At 31.8% G+C, this 17,786-nt stretch overlaps 1 protein-coding gene across 7 annotated transcripts in view; it reads left to right on the top strand.

Annotated features, from left to right (window-relative positions):
* LOC118191457 (coiled-coil domain-containing protein AGAP005037-like) overlaps positions 1 to 17,786 on the top strand; it is a 769,544-nt gene that overhangs the window by 439,644 nt on the left and 312,114 nt on the right. The window contains exon 1 of one of the 7 annotated variants that reach the window (XM_085811565.1): positions 12,386 to 12,567. The exons of the other annotated variants lie outside the window; for them this stretch is intronic. Coding sequence (XP_085667691.1) covers positions 12,510 to 12,567 — 58 coding nt within the window. The 5' untranslated portion in view covers positions 12,386 to 12,509. Of the gene's footprint in view, positions 1 to 12,385; positions 12,568 to 17,786 lie in introns of those variants that run through there. 7 annotated transcript variants of the gene reach the window in all.

The raw sequence follows: 17,786 nt of genomic DNA, 5'->3' as shown, positions 1-17,786 counted from the left end.
GAGATAGAAAATTTTCATATGTTCAAAATGCAATTTATAAAAATAACTTCTTTTAAATGGTATTCTAAACAAAAACCGTATAAAATAAAATGCACTAAAAATGAAAGAAACTAACACTTTAATCGAAAAATCAAACTAAAAACAAATTTAACAAAATAGCAACAAAAAGGAAAGTGTAAAGAAGACTTTTAAAATATCCAGCTAACACCATCGTTTAATAAGTAGCAAACTAGCTTTTATAAAATGTTATTAAGCAGTTGTCGAATTTCAAACTGTGTTCAAATTCAATAATCAAAATGCCTCTTCAGCTGTAAGTAAAAATAGAAAGAAAATTTTAAAAAGATTCATAAGACAATTTTTCAAATTTATCTGTCAAAAGGAATCGCTGTATCTTACATATTTGCATCTATCCGATGAATTTCTTATACCTTGTGCTTATCAAAAACTACTGCTGTTTAAAAAAAGCAAATGACTACTGACATTCGGAAATCTTCATTACTAGAACATTTTCTGTCAGCACTTCAACTCGTGTTTCTTAACAGAATTTAACAGAGCTTGCACCGAATGAATTTGAGCTCTGTGAATAAGTTCCATTCACCAAGTTTATTCTGATTACTCATTCAAAACAAATGATCAGAGCCCACCAGCGGCCGAGCGGTAAAGTCGCTGAACACTGGTAGTTCGGTCCGAGGTTCGAATCCCGCGAACGGGCTGGCTGCATGTGTGTTTTCGTGGTTTTCCCCATGTGTAACGTGTATACGAGCCAGTTTCCCTTAGAAAGTCCTCCACGAAAGGCATCCCTCCTCTTAGGCAGATAGCCCTAGTGTGCTTTGCCGTAATTAAATACACATAAATACACACAAATGATCAGATTTTAATAATTTTGAATTTGCCATATTAATTAAGATGTTATTTTTTTGATTTGGGCATTAATTTAATTACTTCTTATAATTCAGATTTATTCTTTCACCTAATAACATGTCAGTCATAAAATAATTACTTCCTAAGTAATAGTAGCTTCCATTTATGCCAATCATCTCCCCCATAAAAACTGCATATTAATTAATTTATATTTAAGCAAGTTTTCTTAAGTAGATTAACGATCAATAAATAATTATCCTTTTTCTTTAAATTAAAATATTTCGTCTTTTTGAGTTTCCTGATCAATGAAAGCATTTAAAACGTTTTAATAATGTTTTTATTCTGTTGAAAATATAGAGAGAAAATTTCTTCTAAGCATTAAACATCTTCACATATTTTGAGCAAGTAGAATAAAAATATTCGCAAATTGAATTCTTCAATATATAAAATTTTAAGGATTTTTAAGTAATAGTAACAAGTAAATTACATCATAATTTGCCATTGTCAGCGTTGATTATCGTATGAGAGTTGCGTTATTCTAAAGAGCAGTAAAAACTGTTGAAGAAATGTAATAAGAACATGCTTGGCAAATTTGATTGCTGAACACCTTCGAAATAAACACTTATATACTCTTAAATTTATAAATATCACTGTAGGGTATTCTTACAAGAGCACACTAAAATATACCAGTTTAATTTTTCAGTTCATCCAGTCTGTACGTGACCAAGATTAGCTTTTTTATTCTATTGAGCATACAAAGTTGAAAACTACTAGTCTAAAATTCTAAGCATGACCAAACGTCTGTATTTATAATAATATATAATAAATGCAACTAAGTTATACGCAACAAATGTACGCACTGGCTAAATATACAAATTTGCACATGTTCTAGTAAGAGTCTGTCAACATTTTGTCAAGTTCATTGCTTATAGATTTTGAAAAGTCGTAAATAATCAATCCGTTTATGATTGTCTGGTGCGTTTTAATTAATAATTCAATATAATGTGTAAATGCAATAAAATATCTATTTATTTAAGTGCATATCCTGGTGGTATCTATGGATCACTTTTCCAAAGGAAATCTGATGCCTAACTGTTGCAAAATTTTCATAAATGTTGCGAAATTTAGTAAGCGCTTAACAAAAATGAAAGCAGTGCAATCAGGATATCCCAATGAAAATTGGGATGTAAATCAAGATTGGTTAGGAAACAATGAATTTAATATATATTTGAATTTCAATGAAATAGAAATAGAAAATAAATACAATAAATATAGTAATTTAAATAGTAAAAATAAATATAATAATATAAAATGTTTCGAACTTTTCTTAGTTTACTTTACGTAGTACATGGCCTTAGACTAAAGATTTTGGTAACGTTAAGAATTTATTACATACAAAGTTTCAAATTGTAATGTTCTGGTAGTGGAATACAGTGGAATAGTACAGTATAGATGACTATATTATTCCACTGTAATCTCCTGTTGCTATTTTTTACTTACCTGAAGAACACAGATCTTTTGAAAAGGCTTTTAGGTTTCAATTTCCAAATTATGAAAACATTGCTTACTCAGTGGCGTTCAAAAGCAGGGGGAAAACATTTTCAGAGAGGATTCAGCTTTTTTGAATGAAAAAAGACAAACTGCATATTAACCATCGTTATTTTATTCACGATATATTTCAAAAACTTCAAAACAATTAATAATTAAGCAGCAGCCATTATTATTAGCAATATAATGGCTGCATATTATTATGGCTGCAATATAATGGCTGTATATTATTAGCAATATAAATATTATGCAATATAATAACAATTAAGGATAAAATTTATTTTTTCGCAATATATTCCAAAACTGGTCATAAATGAAAAGCTACTATTGCGAATTTTACTGATTAAAAATTATAAGAAATATCTTAAATATTATTTGCAAACCATTCTTTAACAAAAATTAAAAACTTGCATTCATGCAGCATTTATTTCTCTTAATACATTTCTTTTCTTAAAAGAACAGTCCATTGAGTAATTAAAATTTTCACTTCAGGTTTTGTAGTTATTTTATGCAATAAAATAAAAATATGTGTTAAAAAAGGAAAAAGCTATTTTTATTAATGAATGAAGGTTGGTTAGTAAGGAAATATGGCTGCTTATAGTACTGTGAGAAAAACCTGGAGCTTTGAAGGTTTGCTATAATCGCAATAATCAAATATCATCCCTTTTTCTGATATTACTAGGTGAAGACTAACAAATATTTAACCAAAATTTAGCTAACATATGTAAATGATGTTTAAAGGAATGTTAAAAGTTCTTAATTGATGCAACTGCACTTAATGTTTAGAACACTAGCAATATATAGCTATATTTTTTCAGCATATAATAAGTTAAACAACGGAATATAATTTTTTCTCTCTATTTTTTTATTCTTAAATCAATAAGACAGCGAGAGATTTGCGGCAATTTTTTCTAATGAGGCAATAGCTTTTTTATATGTTCCTAGATTTTTACAGATAATAGACCCATGAAATGACAATATCCGTTCGTAAATATTATACTTTATTTTGTTGAGCATGTGTTAAAACTTTATTAATAAAACATGAAGAGACATCTGTGAAGAGGAGTAATAATTCCACTGTTAATGAACAGATATGAGGGTAAATAATTTAAAATGAGTATTTCTATTAACAGACAAAACTGAAACCTTTTTTTATATTAAATTATCACAAATGTCGCAATAAATTTAAAAAGATAAGAAGTCTTCCTTCTTTTAGGGAAAATTATTCCTGTTATGAGCATATCCATTCATTCATTCATTCCATTCCTTTCATTGCATTCATGAGCGTTATCATACACATTTAACGCTACTTTGTAACTATGTTTTATGTTTCAGTCCAGCTATGTTATTCTGTAAATGGCTGTTGTATTTAGGATGAAGAGATACGTGCACGTGGGCAAAATAATTTGCATCGCATGAAATTTTGGTTTCTCAAAATGTATTGAAATTTATCGGTCAAACTCAATCTAAAATGGCGAAAGTTGAAGTTCAATTTTATATGCAGTTATGGTTTCTAACTACGAAAGATAAATCTTTAACAATAACAAATATTTATTTATAAATGATTCAAAAATGGTTAAATGGTTTTCCTGTGTTTTAAAGTTCTTCAGTGTGGTCACGAGCACTGTATTCCATCCTTTACGAGTTATATATTAATTGTAGCATGCATATAGCAATGTCGTTTCTGTTGGAGATTCGAATGAAATGGTCATTTGCTTGAAGAATCTCTGGAAAAGTCGAAAATCGAATGTCTTAGTGGTTCCGTCTTCATAAGAATCAAATTATAGTAACAAGTGTTTACATTCTACGAGTATGGTAAATGGTAAAGAACATCTCTGACTTATCCAGAGGAAAAAAAGTCAACCTCAGGTTGCACTATGTTTAAACAAGTACTGTCGAGTAAAATGATGGGAGGATTTTGCAGAAAGTATTGCCACTTCTGTCAGAATCCTGATCGTAGGTTACGTTTCAGAAATGAACAGCAACACTGCATATTAACAGTCTGTTTGAGAAGTATGGTATACATTAGGATAACGTCTTCTTAGTCGTACATGAGAATCATCCAAGCCTTCACATGCTTGAAATCTGAGAGAATTTTCCTCGTATTCATCCAGAACTACACTGTGGCGACCGCGGGCCTGATTTATTGTGCGCTGTTGCTTCGTGCTTTCACTGTTCCCAACTGAGATTCGTGGCCATACTGATGCTCCAAGTTCGTGGCTCTATGGATCGAATCAGAAGCATGATGTGAGGCACCTCGGGGGCTTTAGGTATGTAACATGGGGCCGCGGAATTGGGAAAAGAATACTCTACCATTAGCGCAAAAGAGATTTTATGCGCTAGATTCAAGAATTCCGACTATTTCAAATTTTACGAGCGTTGGGTGGTAACGCGGACGCCGCAGAATATGCGGCAGACCACATAAAGATAAAAAATTCATGTGAGCGATCCCGAACAGGTCGCAGTTTTCGAACTGATCAGGTGTGAGAAGACAAACTCAACCATTGCAGATGCAATAATCTGTTCTGTTACGGCTGTACTTGACATTATAGGAATCATAACTTCACGGCCAATGTCAAACGATTTTCGCGATCTGCACTGTGTCTGTCACCAAAGCCTCTGAATTTCAGAGAGGCTGACTTTCCAAACATATTGTTGCTTCTCTGATATCGTTTCAACTATAAAGAATTATTGGACGTAAAATACAACTGAAAAATTAAGACGGTGTGATTAATTTAGTCTGTAAACTGTTTTAGACAAGACAAAAACTCAGAATGCTCAAAGACTCTAGAAAGAAACTTGCCACTAACAAGACCTTACGTATTAAGGAAAATAACTTACAATAATCATTTCTATGACTTCAGTGTTGTTATGTATTGTAGTGGAATTTCTCATAAATTTATATTAAATATATTTTTGTTCTATATGCAGTAAGCAACACGCAACCTAAACAAATCGCAAACTAGTCGGTTACCATTGCATTCCTTATACAGAGTCGCCATATCAGAGAAGCGTACCTTCATCACCCCCAATACTATTATCCAATCGGTACTTCTGTTTTGACTCCTATGGTTGGGACCATGTCTCACGCAGTCTAATGGTAAAAAAGAAAAAGCATCCCTTTACATTTCTGATGCTCCAAGTGGATTTAAGCAGTATCCTATGGTAGACATTTCTGAACTTCCAGCAACTTTTTTTGTTTCGAGAGCACGATAGCTACACAAAATCACACCACTAGCTTAATATACCTTATTCTTCTTCCACAGTACTTGCACATAGCGTTGTAATAGAGATTCCTTTGATGTATACAAGAAAATAAGAGGATACTGCACTCTGAAATGCGTTTGCGAGATGTGAAATATAACTACAATTTTATACAAAGTAGTATAGTCGAATAAGAAGTCAGCTGGGTGTATCATGACGTACATCTCGTAGTTTGTTTAAAGAAGGTTATGAGGTATTTCTTCCGCTTTTCTAGCGTACCTACGTGGTGTAGTGGTTCTGGGCCGGTATTCTAGAGGTCCATGGTTCGATTCCAGGCGAAGGCATTGCTGAATTTTCAATTCTTCTGTTTCTAAAAATATACCTAATGTCTCTACAAGGTAACTATTTCTAATAAAAAATTAGGCTTTTCCTGGTCTGTCTGTCGTCTAGAAAAATACCAGAAATGCAGTTTCACCAAACTCCTATCTCTTGAGAAATTTAAATAATTCATTTTAAGCTCTTCTACTGCTTGAACTAAGGTTTCAGGCTAAAGAATGTATCTTTTTTCACAAAAGAGGTTTGACTTCGGAATCGATCAGGGCCGTTCCTATAGAAACGGGGCTATCGCTTTTTTCGGCTTGGCTTTTCCGGATTCCCGCAGCGGTTTCATTCCGAAAAATAAAGATTTATTGCCTCGAAATTAGGCATCTTTCCTCTACTTCCAAACTTTCCTTTCTTTGCTGAAAAGACATTGTTCTAGACACTTGAAGTTGTAATCCGTCGACGGAAAAAATTATGTAACTCTAAATGTTGAATGACTGCAAGCTCGCCTCTAGAGTATTTTTGCATTCATGTTAGGGATAATTAACTGTTTTGTTGTAGTTTAGGATGCAGTATTCAGAAGAAGAAAGTAGAAAAATTTTCATCTCATCATTTAGAAAACATCTGAAATGAAAAGCATTTCTACATCGCTTTCTATGTTTTATACATTACCTTTACATGTATTTGTTACGTTTGATGAAATACGATCATGTAAATGACTTGTGTGAATCAAGAAATATGATCAAATGAAATATGACCATGTGAATAAGAACTATTTTTATGTTTTATTTAAAAACTTAGCTTTATCTGCATTCTGAAATGTTCACTTTTAAAACTTTAGCTGAATTTTCTGTTAATTACTTTTCCATGCTAACTCCTTGCATTTTAAGATGTCTGAAAATAATTAAATGTATCTGATTGATTATTGCACTATTCCTTAATTCTCAACTTACAAACTAAGAATAAACAATTTTGAATAGTATATGGAAACTCGGATCGATTTTCATTAGAATCGTCATCGATTTTAGTTAATCCAACGATATGTAGTTCTACTAATTCCACCAATAAGAAATGATTTACCACAGAAAGGAAAGAGGGGAGGCAAACTTATGCTTAAAAGACCGTTCACGTGACATGCTTAATTACTTATAGGAGAAGCATTCAGTTACACTTTTCTTTTTAAATAAGAAATTAACTATCTGGTAATTTCATGCATACCTTTGCAGCTGTGGCTGAAATTTGTAATGCTTTTATCTAATTAGCCAATACGTTCACCCACTAACATATTTATTTAAATTAATCTATAATTTTACAGCACTCGAATGCTTAAAATAAATTTTATCAAGCGGAGGACTTCTTCTGAAAAAGCATAATGTTATTTCCTTAAAAATAATTTTAACTTCGGAAATAATAAGTCTATTCATTTGGTGTATTGCGTTAATTGTTGTAGTCTAAACTTGTGATCATAAACGCACATTAATCTATTTAATTTATTAAGGGTTTAAAGTACTGTTATAAGCGTAGCTTTAAATTAAATTACCACAAATAGTTTTAGAAAATTTATTTTCAAAATTAAATTTTGAAGCTTAATTTTTAACAAAAACTAATACTCAGCAACGTACATTATCATGACACATTATTTGCTATTAAAATAATAATACTGGAGTTTACACTCATCATGTTGTTTTGTCTAAACATAAAGACATAACTACTAAAAACGCCAATGGATTTCTATTTTGTATTGAAATATTTATTCAAAATTTCATATGTTCATATGATTTATTTTCATTCTGTCTTTATACCGATTAAAATAACCAACAAACTGGATCAAACAAAATCAGCAACAAAATCTTTTTAATCTTTCACGAGGTATTTTCTTGAAACTCCATTTATACTTAATAGATTAACATTATTTTTTTTTTATTCTCTTGGTCTTTCTGTTAAGATTTTTGCCCAGGTTTAAGTATTTTGTTCGTTTTTCTCTTAAATTCTATATAGAATTTGTTAGTAAAATTATATTCATTTATTTCAAATCCACCCTGCTTTGGATTTAGTTTTTTTTTTCTGTATTGTTATTTCCATCAATGTCGCTTTAAGCGCTATAAGCATTACTATCACCCTTATTAAAATTATTTTAGAACAAATGAAAATTTAAAAAACCATATTTAGCAAAAGGATATTTGTTACCAAAGTTTCTTACTTTTGAAATAAATTTCAGTAACTCATGCGAAAAGCTACGGTGTATCTTACAGAACTACATGCGAAAAGCTACTCATGCGAAAAGCTACGGTGTATCTCACAACTGCATCCTGGGACAAATATCTGCCTGCCCATGGTACGTCGGAAATTCGCGAGGAACTGGGCATTAACCAGTTACGTGCTTATGGTACACAATTTAAACTTCTGGAAAAATAACAATGACATTATACTAATATGTAATTTTAACTACTGCTTTCCATAAATGGTTAGGGAATCTATAGCCATTCTTAATAACCTAATGCAGATACCATATTACTTATTTAACTGTTCGATGTTTATCTTTCTACATTAAGGTATCTTTCGCCTACCTATTCTGATACCATCTATTTTATGTTCTTTCCTTTTTAAAAAGCTCCCTGTACAAGTGTGTTTTTTTAAAATGAACCTGTGTTCATCTCACAAACAAATGCATAGTTACCACATAACTATGGACTAGTCAACTGTACCTATGCTTTGTTACCAGCTTTTCATTTCTTCATGCCTTGTCACGTGTCGTGCTAAACTATTGTAGTGCTTTTTTCCGACAGAGGTTACGTCCCGTATCTATGTACTCTGGTGATTACACTATTCTACCCTCTGTGAATACTTAGCATTCTGGTTTAAGTAAAAATTGACGTTAAATAGAAGGTACAGAAAGGAGTTAATGTAAAATGGCTCATACATTAAGTAACAAGATTATGGGCTTTTACTTGATGTGAAACTGATAATTAGTTCAATACCTCAACAGACGTAAAGCGAATTATTACTATGTCTGAAATAACTACAAAGCCGTGGAAAAGTTTAAATAACTTTTTTATTTAAACCGAATTTAGAACATAAACGCACTTTACTGGGCTAACAATATCAGTCACAAATCGTGGTGATGCAATTAAACAGAATAATCGGATTTAAGTTAAACTTGGAACAGTAGTCAAAAACTGCACCATTTAAATTTCACTCTAAGCTGGCTTGATAATTCTAGCCGTAACATCAAAATCAACTTGTCTTCTGAGAAGCCGAACATTACAACTATCATGCTGGCAAATGCGGAATTATTGAGGAATACTTCTAATCTTTTACCTTCATTAAAAATAAATACAACATTAAGCGGAATGAAACTTCCGGATTTAACATTCCATTTCAATCAAACGAACATGGTTTCGAAAAACAATGGTTAGAAAAGAGTCTCAAGAAATTCATTAAACATTTTCTGGACAAGAAATAAACTTCTGAAGCATTATTATTTAAAATTAATTTATCAACCAAATTTTTAAAATTAAAAAATGAAGTTAAACCACATGAATGGTTTTAGTTACCACCAAATTAAAATAAACAAATTTAATATATTGATTAATGTAATATCCTTTTCCGTCCTCTTTTATTTCGAATTTTGTCCTCCAGCTTATCTCTTTTATTGGACAATATGCATGTTTTGAGTGAAAATGTATATCTAATGCGTGTAGTCTGTTCATTTTTTATTGCAAGGTATTTTAATTCTATTATTACAATGTTTTATTTACAGCTACAAAATTATTAATTACAAATGTGTTGGTAACATGAAAAACGAAGTGTATAAAAAACGTCTGATAAGAAGTACGTAAAGGAGAATATGACTGAACACCAGGTGCTTTAGAACCTTAGAAAGTTAGAAGAAATGCATTTTAATACTGTGATATGCGCTTTAAGTAGATGATCTCACAACGTAAGTAACTTGATGTAGGTTCCATATTTCTGTATGTACTGCCACCTACGCAAATGTAAAAATCAATGATAGTCTACCTACACTTCGCGAACGGTAAAGGTCGGGCGATGTTGTCAATTTCGGAAAGAAGGGGTGTTATCTGTTGAGGAAATACCAGCTTTCCGAAGTGAAAAATAATTCAAAAGCACTACGTAAGAAATAAAAGCACAAAATACCATTTAAAGACAAAGAACATTTTTTCAATTGTTTTAACTATTATTAAAAACATTATTTACTTGATTGCAAATAAGCTAGATTTCTCCAATGAATAAAACATTTGAACTTAACACTAACGGCGGTAATAATTAGTTATTAACTATGTATCCATTATTATGACTTAAACCAATAAAGGAATCCCGTATGTTAAAAGCATGCCATATGTCATCTTCTTCATATGTGATGTTACTTTCGTAAGGATTTTGAACCTTAACCAAATATTTCCTTCCTGATGGTATAAGCACAGGAAACTACCGCCCTCCTGCGTTTCGATTCTTACTCAAAGCATCTTGCTCCTTAAATTCTTCGCTAAAATAGACTTCTTTGGCTCATTAGTATACCGCGATAAATCACAATGGGTTCCAAGTCAGAGAATGTAGTTGATAAAAGTTAATTTCGTGGAATCTATTTGTGGATAAAAGGAAATACATTTTGGATTAAATTATTTAGGAAATGTAAGAAATTTCAACGCAAATCATTAAGGAAGATTAACTTTTAAGAAAACTGAGTTGATTAGGTTTTTCTCTTTCCAAATGTAGTTTTCTTACTGTAAATCAGAGAAAAAATATATTTGCATATTCCTTACCTTATTGGTATTGAGTACACCAGCAGTGCATAGGATATTATGTTAATAACCAATTATTGTGATCTGAAACTTTGCTATAACTTTTCCTTTTCGCAGTGCTCATCAGAATGCAAATTATTTGTACAGCATTTAAGGATAGGGTTTGAGTGTTTTACAGTGAGAGCTTTGGGCACATCGGGCGCAATTTACGTCCTGTCGCCGACTATCTCAAAGTTTATTTTGCTTTGGCCATTTTTGCTGTCCTACGTTAAATATACGTCATTAATTATTTGAGCCAGCTTGAGTGGATCACGTTGCATAGGCCGCCGCAACTGCCGTGCCGAAGTTCCGGGGTTCGAATCCCAGAGAAGGCATGAATGTTTGTAAATGTATAGTGTCTATGTAGCATAGGGACCCTCAAAATATGCAGCCAGCCGAAAGTCCTCTGGAGAGATTTTGGTAAGAGATGAGGGGTGGGAATTCCTCGGATTTCCTCCCACACAGATTGCTCTCCTTCAAAATTGGAGCGGAACTGAGCATAAGTCGGTCTGCCACCTGTATGGTGCTCAAGGCTCTGGCCAATGACAGACGCAGTCTTGTACTTCTTGCCAGGATGATAATGCGTATGCTTGTTCTTATTACATCAGACAAGTGAATTAGCAACAACAACGTTGTGTATTCTTAGATTCTGATCAAAATATTATTTTTTAAATGCTAAATTATTTTTCGAAAATTCTCTTTAATTTAAAATCAAATATTTTTATTTATAAGAGAGATAGTACTAAACTAAATAACATATCTTCAGTAATTAAAAGCTGGAAATAGATGGAAACTATTTGATTTATTCTTTACTTTTTTTAAGTATTTTTAAAATCGATGCTAGACAAGGTTTGAATTTTACTACCACCTAAGATTATAATAAATACTCTTTACTTAATAAACATTGTCGACATTACTATATCAAACCTGACTTAAATAGTAGTTTATTGAATCTAAGTTCTAGAAATCGAAGAAACAAGGTAATGAACATATTAAGAAAGTATTTAAGAGAAAGACTGAAGCTTTCAATGTATGTTTGAGAAATATGAAACATGTATATATTAATATTTCATACCAACGCGAAAGGTAGCTATTTTTTAAGCATGCTTAATCAAAAGATCGTATTATAGAATTAAAATATATCCCATTTGATATATTCTTTCATTTTAATTTGTATTATTAAATGAAACTGGATTTAAATAAGGAAATTTTGTAAGGATCTTGTTACAAAAATGAGTGAAAAATAAAATTTTTGATTTAAAAAAATATCACAGCAGTGATGAAGAATCACGTATGAGGCAGCAAAACGGTTAATAGAAATTTAGACTATTTCAAATGTTAAAAATTTCTATTCGTTATTTATATGCAAGGTTCACATCATAAAACATAAGGAGTTTTCCAGAGCCTTGAAAGTTTAAAATTCGAATTTTTGTGAGTGCTTCATCTGAATTGCTTCCTTCAGCGCCCTCTGTCGCGACATCAAAATCCCCGCATTTTTTTCTACTTCCGGATCGATGCCGGACAGTTCGGCCACTAGATGGCACCACGCAGAATTTTTGATATCTTGTCACTTTCCCTACCCGTTTCCTCCAATGGGAGCGCGCATCTCCGCAACCGGACCGCAGCGTTCGACATGCGAGTTTGGATCATCGCATCCGTTGGATTCTGAGCAGAGCGGATACACACGGATGATGCCGGACCGCGCGTAAGGAGTGAGTGACCGGCGAGAGTGAGGTGGGAAGTGGACCGGCGAGCCATGGCCCGTCGCCATGTAGAATGATCTACCGCTACATGTACTACATGAAATTTGGCCAAGAAAACTCCAAAGGGAAAAGTAAGACTCTCTAAGATTTAAAAGTCTCTCTTCTACAGAGAATACCCCTTTAGGTTCGAAATGTAATCATCCAAAATCTTTAAATTTGACGAATATTTGTATGCTTAGCTTAAATAGATTTATAAAATAATACAGGAATTTTATTTAGTATAATAGCTCTTTGTTATGTAAAGAGTTAATTACTTTAAAAGGATTTATATATGCAAGTGTGGAAGATAGACATGACAACTCGTGAATTTTTCCAGATACGGTCGAATTAAATGGTACGTATTTCCATGAAGTATGACTTAAAAAAAGCATCCGAATTAAAACAAATGTAGAAAGGTAAAAATATTAAATAAATAAAGCATGAATGGTGAACGAGTAATTCGTAAAACTTTTCGGCTGGACTAATTTTGTTTCTGTTCATTTTTTATTAGATAAAAGTGCTGTACGTATGGATGGATTATCGTTGACGAGGATTTCGCTACAGCCACAGGGAATAAATCTAATTATTTCTCAATTTTTAGGTTTTTGTTCTTCGGATACGTAAAACCAAAACTGTTTCAAGTTTTCAAGTCTTACAGAACATCTAAAAAAGAGGTATTTTACCGCTGTTAAAATTTATAATGTTAAGCAAATTTTAAGAATAATTTCCCGTTCAGTTTGCAAATATTTTCGTTCCGAAATGTAATGTTACCAATAAGAATATCCATATCTTCATGACATTCCACTTGAATTTTCCTTTTATTTACATCTTTAATTCATTGTGTAAAACATCTTTATATATGTTTTACTAATATAATTGTACATATGTACTTTATAAATTCATAGCAAATTACACGTAAGTTTACCACGAACGTTTCCTTAACCTCTTTACTCTTAGTCTTCTTTGTTTTTTTATGCTAAATAAATGTAAATAAAATGCAACCAGCAACCATTTCACTGGCTTTTGTTTAACTTAAATTTAGTCTCCATAACAGATATAAAATGATCTTTAAGTTAAGAAGTAATTGAGTTTTTTAGCCAAAAGGTGCGTGTTAGCCCAGAAGGGCAATTAGTATCAAAACGGAATTTTACGTTGAATCCCTTTTCAATTTGTTGCCACCAAATATTATCGCCCTGTATTATATTTAAAGAAATTAAATAATGAAGAACCTGCATGAATGTATGCATGTTTATAGCATTGTGAAAAAACAACGGTACCTAGAGCCATCAAATTTTGAATAACGTAGTCCTTCACTCGAATATGGACATTTGGAAGCCCGAATTTTAAATTTAGAATTTATTTTATAGTGTATTTAAAATTTTGTGAAGTGTTAACAAGTTTTTGATTAACAAACTCAACGATTTAAAATCGTTCAGTTTGTTCATCAAAAACGAACAATGGCAAAACTCTACGGGAAAGAAAATGCATTTTTATTTCTAGCGCGAGACTATCTATCGGAAATTCTAAAGAAGGCTGTTTTAGATACTTTTAGCCAAAAGGAACTTTAGCCCAAATGCTCAAGAAACTTTTCATTTTCTTGAAGATGAAATCTCTTAAAATATGCTGGGAATTGTCCGTCACATGTAATAATATATATATTATTAAATGCCTTTTTCCTTTTATTAGTTTACAAAATTTGATATAACCATTATTTTTTCCAGACGATTTCCAATTTTCTTTGCATTCCACAAATATCTCCTTTTTCATAATATTTAATAACTTCCTTTTCGAATACAACGCTTCAATATCTTTCTTTCCTTGACCTTGAGCAGCTACCTTTGCCAACGTGTCCGCTCTCTCATTACCAATACCCCCAACATGGATCTTGATCCAGTGTACATTTATATTATGTATTTAAGCCAGAAATTTGAAATCATTTTTAGTTTGGTTTATTAATAAATTATCAGTGTGCATATTAGAAATTGCGTATAAAGCGGATAAAGCATCGGAATAAATATATATTTTACGTCTGTAAGTCAAGTTTTCTTTAATCCATTTTAATCCAAATAAAATTGCTATAATCTCAGCTTGAAAAACCGAATTTAAGGAATTTAACATATATTTTCGGGACTCGATCTCTGTTCCATACAAATAAATCACGCATTAACAGCCAACTCCATTATTCATTTCCGATCTGTTTATATCAATATCAATCTGACCTACATCCAAAAAGTTCCTATCAAGGCCGGATGGGTATCCATATCACAATACTTTAATCCCTCTTTAATTTTTAATTCATCAATAAAACCATTATGCAATAAAAATTTATGATAAAAGTGTCTGTATTGTATTGAGAGAAGAAGCACACCGGCAAGCATGCATGCCATCGCTGATGAAATTGTTCTAAATACTCTAGTGACTGCTAGCATCCAGCTTCTCTGCACACTGTCCAATTTTTGTCTCAACTTTATTAATTCCCCTCTCGGACTCCCCATGCACCAACACCATATATAATTATAGGAGTAATGACATTTCTAAATAAAAAACCCAGGGTGGTACACTAATGAGCAATAACATCAGATGAAAATGCATTTTTATAATATTTTAACATACCGTCAGTCCTCTTTGAAAACTTTTAAAATGTTCTATAAAGTTCAATTTATAATTAATAATGACGCCTACATATTTGATTGAATGCAAAAGCTTATTTGTTTCATTAAACTTTATTCTAAAGGGTCTAACACATTTCCCATTCCGAGGGGGGGGGAAAGGTCATATGTTTTTTCAGTATTAAGTTCAATGTACTCTTCATTACTCCAGTCCATCAACTTTCGTTCCACTTTCATAAATTATAGTCGTATGTTAACCTTGAAACACCTTTGAAAATCATATGTTGCCTAATTCAGTGTTCATGGCTCGAAACATCTTTTGTTACGGAAGGCGTTTTTTGTTTAGATAATTGTTTCGTAAACTGAATTGTTCGTAATGCAAGTTCCCATTGTGATTTTTCTAGAAGTGTGTGCATTTTTTTTTTTTTTTTTTTTTTTTTTCTGTAGAGACATTAGGTATTTTTTGGAGGTCGGAGAGATGAAAAATTAGCAATCGCCTTCGCCGGGAATCGAACCACGGACCTCTGGAATACCGGCCCAGCGTGCAGAACCACTACACCACGAAGGCATGCTAGGAAAAAAGGTGAAATATTTTATAATGTACCTAATTACGTAATTTGTGTGCGAACAGAGTAAATTTGTGATTATATTATTAACTCTGTAATAGTTAGAATTACAGTTTAAGGGCACCCCTCTCTTAATTAATACTTTCATAAAACGTTTATTTCTTTACAAGTGATTTTTTCTGGTTATTTTCACCTATTTATTTGGTTTTCTATCTTTTTTACCTGAAAGTATGTTTCAATTTGATTATTAAGTTGCCCATTTTAACTACCGTTTTCAAATATTTGTTCCTTTTCAGTCATATTTTATTATATTTAATAACCTTCAGAATTATCATTAAAATTCATTATTTAAGTTAAATAATTAAATAAGGAAGAATTATTTAATTCCTCTTATGTTTCAGTTTCTAACCCTTAATTTAAAAAGTATCTTTTAACGCATCTTCAATTGACATTTTTTATAATTTTTCTCTTATTTTATTTACAACTGTTTATATGCACCTTTGCTTGTCGTGTTTTCGCATATATTTAAATAATATGCAACTTTAAAGTTTCGTTGACAACAAGCAAAAGTTTTTCGTACTCTAAAAATACGCAGATTTGGTGTAACATCAACTTTTAAACAAAATGCTTTTTGAAAAATCTGATGTGTACACCACCTGACTTTCTTGCAGGAATATTAAATTCTACGTACTTTTTACTTATTTCATTTAAACTTATTGAATTCTACTTCGTCGATAAATACGAAGTGCACATTTACATGTTATAGCGATCCTATATACAAAATTTCAACGCTCTGAGGCTACTCGTTTTTTGAGCTATGAGAGATACATACGTATGTAAGTACATACGCACAGACACCACGAAAAAAATCTCTTCTGAATCCATTTTAAATCAGTTTTATAATGCGTTTGGGAAAAAATAGTCTTTTATTCTGTCCTTACGTACAGATGTCACGTGAAAACATCGTTAAATTGCATTTTATAGCCGTAAAAATAGATATTTTCTTTGAAATGTGATACCTGGAATTTTTCGTGATTGCAATATTTCCTTTACTTCGTACAAGGACGTAAAAATTGGGAAAAATTTGGTTGATTGTAGTAAAACTGATATTTTTCTTTGTTTAAAATTAAACCTAAAAATCAGTGCGTCAGTTACTCAACGCATTCATAATTTAGATTCTTAAATACGTCTAAATAGTGTGTGTTAAAAGGAATTGTTATAATCTCAAGAGATTTAATTTTATAAGCATGTGGTTTAGTTCTGACTTCATAATCACTGGAATCCGTTGTCAGATGCTATAGAACTAATTTCCTGGATAATTTACGTGTTCATTCCCGTTTTTTCCAAACACATGTAAACTGAAGAGACCAGGTCTGAGTAATTCTAACTGCTATAAGAATATAGACTGAAAGTATATGCTTATCAAGATCTATTTATTTACCCTATTATTTATTTATCCATTATTTACTCTATTTTACCAGAACTGCAGTTTCACACTTTCATTTGACGTTCACTAAATAAAAGCAAATTATTTTTATTTTTTAAATCTAGTATAATAAATGTAAACATGTACACAATATAGTATATAGCAGGCATAACTGGTTTAAATTTTATTTAAAATTTGGTGCAAATTCAGTAATTAATACGGTGCGTCAACTACTGTCAAATTACATGCGTTGCTCATTGATATGTTGCATGAAAAAACGTTGAATATTCTTATGGTCTCTTTGCTTTTATAGAAGCGCGATAGTAAAGATTACGTTTTTCTATAAATTAACTAAAAACTTTAAAATTAATTTCTAAATATCTTTAATTACGTAAGAATACAATTGCTGTTTCCCATCAACTGGAATCTAAGGCTCTAAGAAAGTTCCCTTCTGCGCTACATACCATTAGGAAAAATACTTGACTCGTGTTCGCACGTTGGTATAGAAAACACTTGATTGGGATCGCAAACCCTATATTCAGAAACTAGCTATTAACTAAGAGATGATTCGTGAGTCATCACTTCAGGGCATTCACAGCAATCTGTTCCAGCAATCAATCTAATTTGTTGAATTTCGGACAACCAGCGGCCGATTAAATTCGCTGGTAGTTCAATGTCTGTTCGATTCCAGGTGAACGTGTAGAGTCATT

This window comes from Stegodyphus dumicola, chromosome 2, assembly GCF_044657685.1.
Source record: "Stegodyphus dumicola isolate Sdum_Otavi_A_Nest chromosome 2, ASM4465768v1".
Classification (NCBI taxonomy): Eukaryota; Metazoa; Arthropoda; class Arachnida; order Araneae; family Eresidae; genus Stegodyphus; species Stegodyphus dumicola.
The sequence above is the reverse complement of the archived record's forward strand: the minus strand, read 5'-3'. Positions and strand labels throughout refer to the sequence as shown.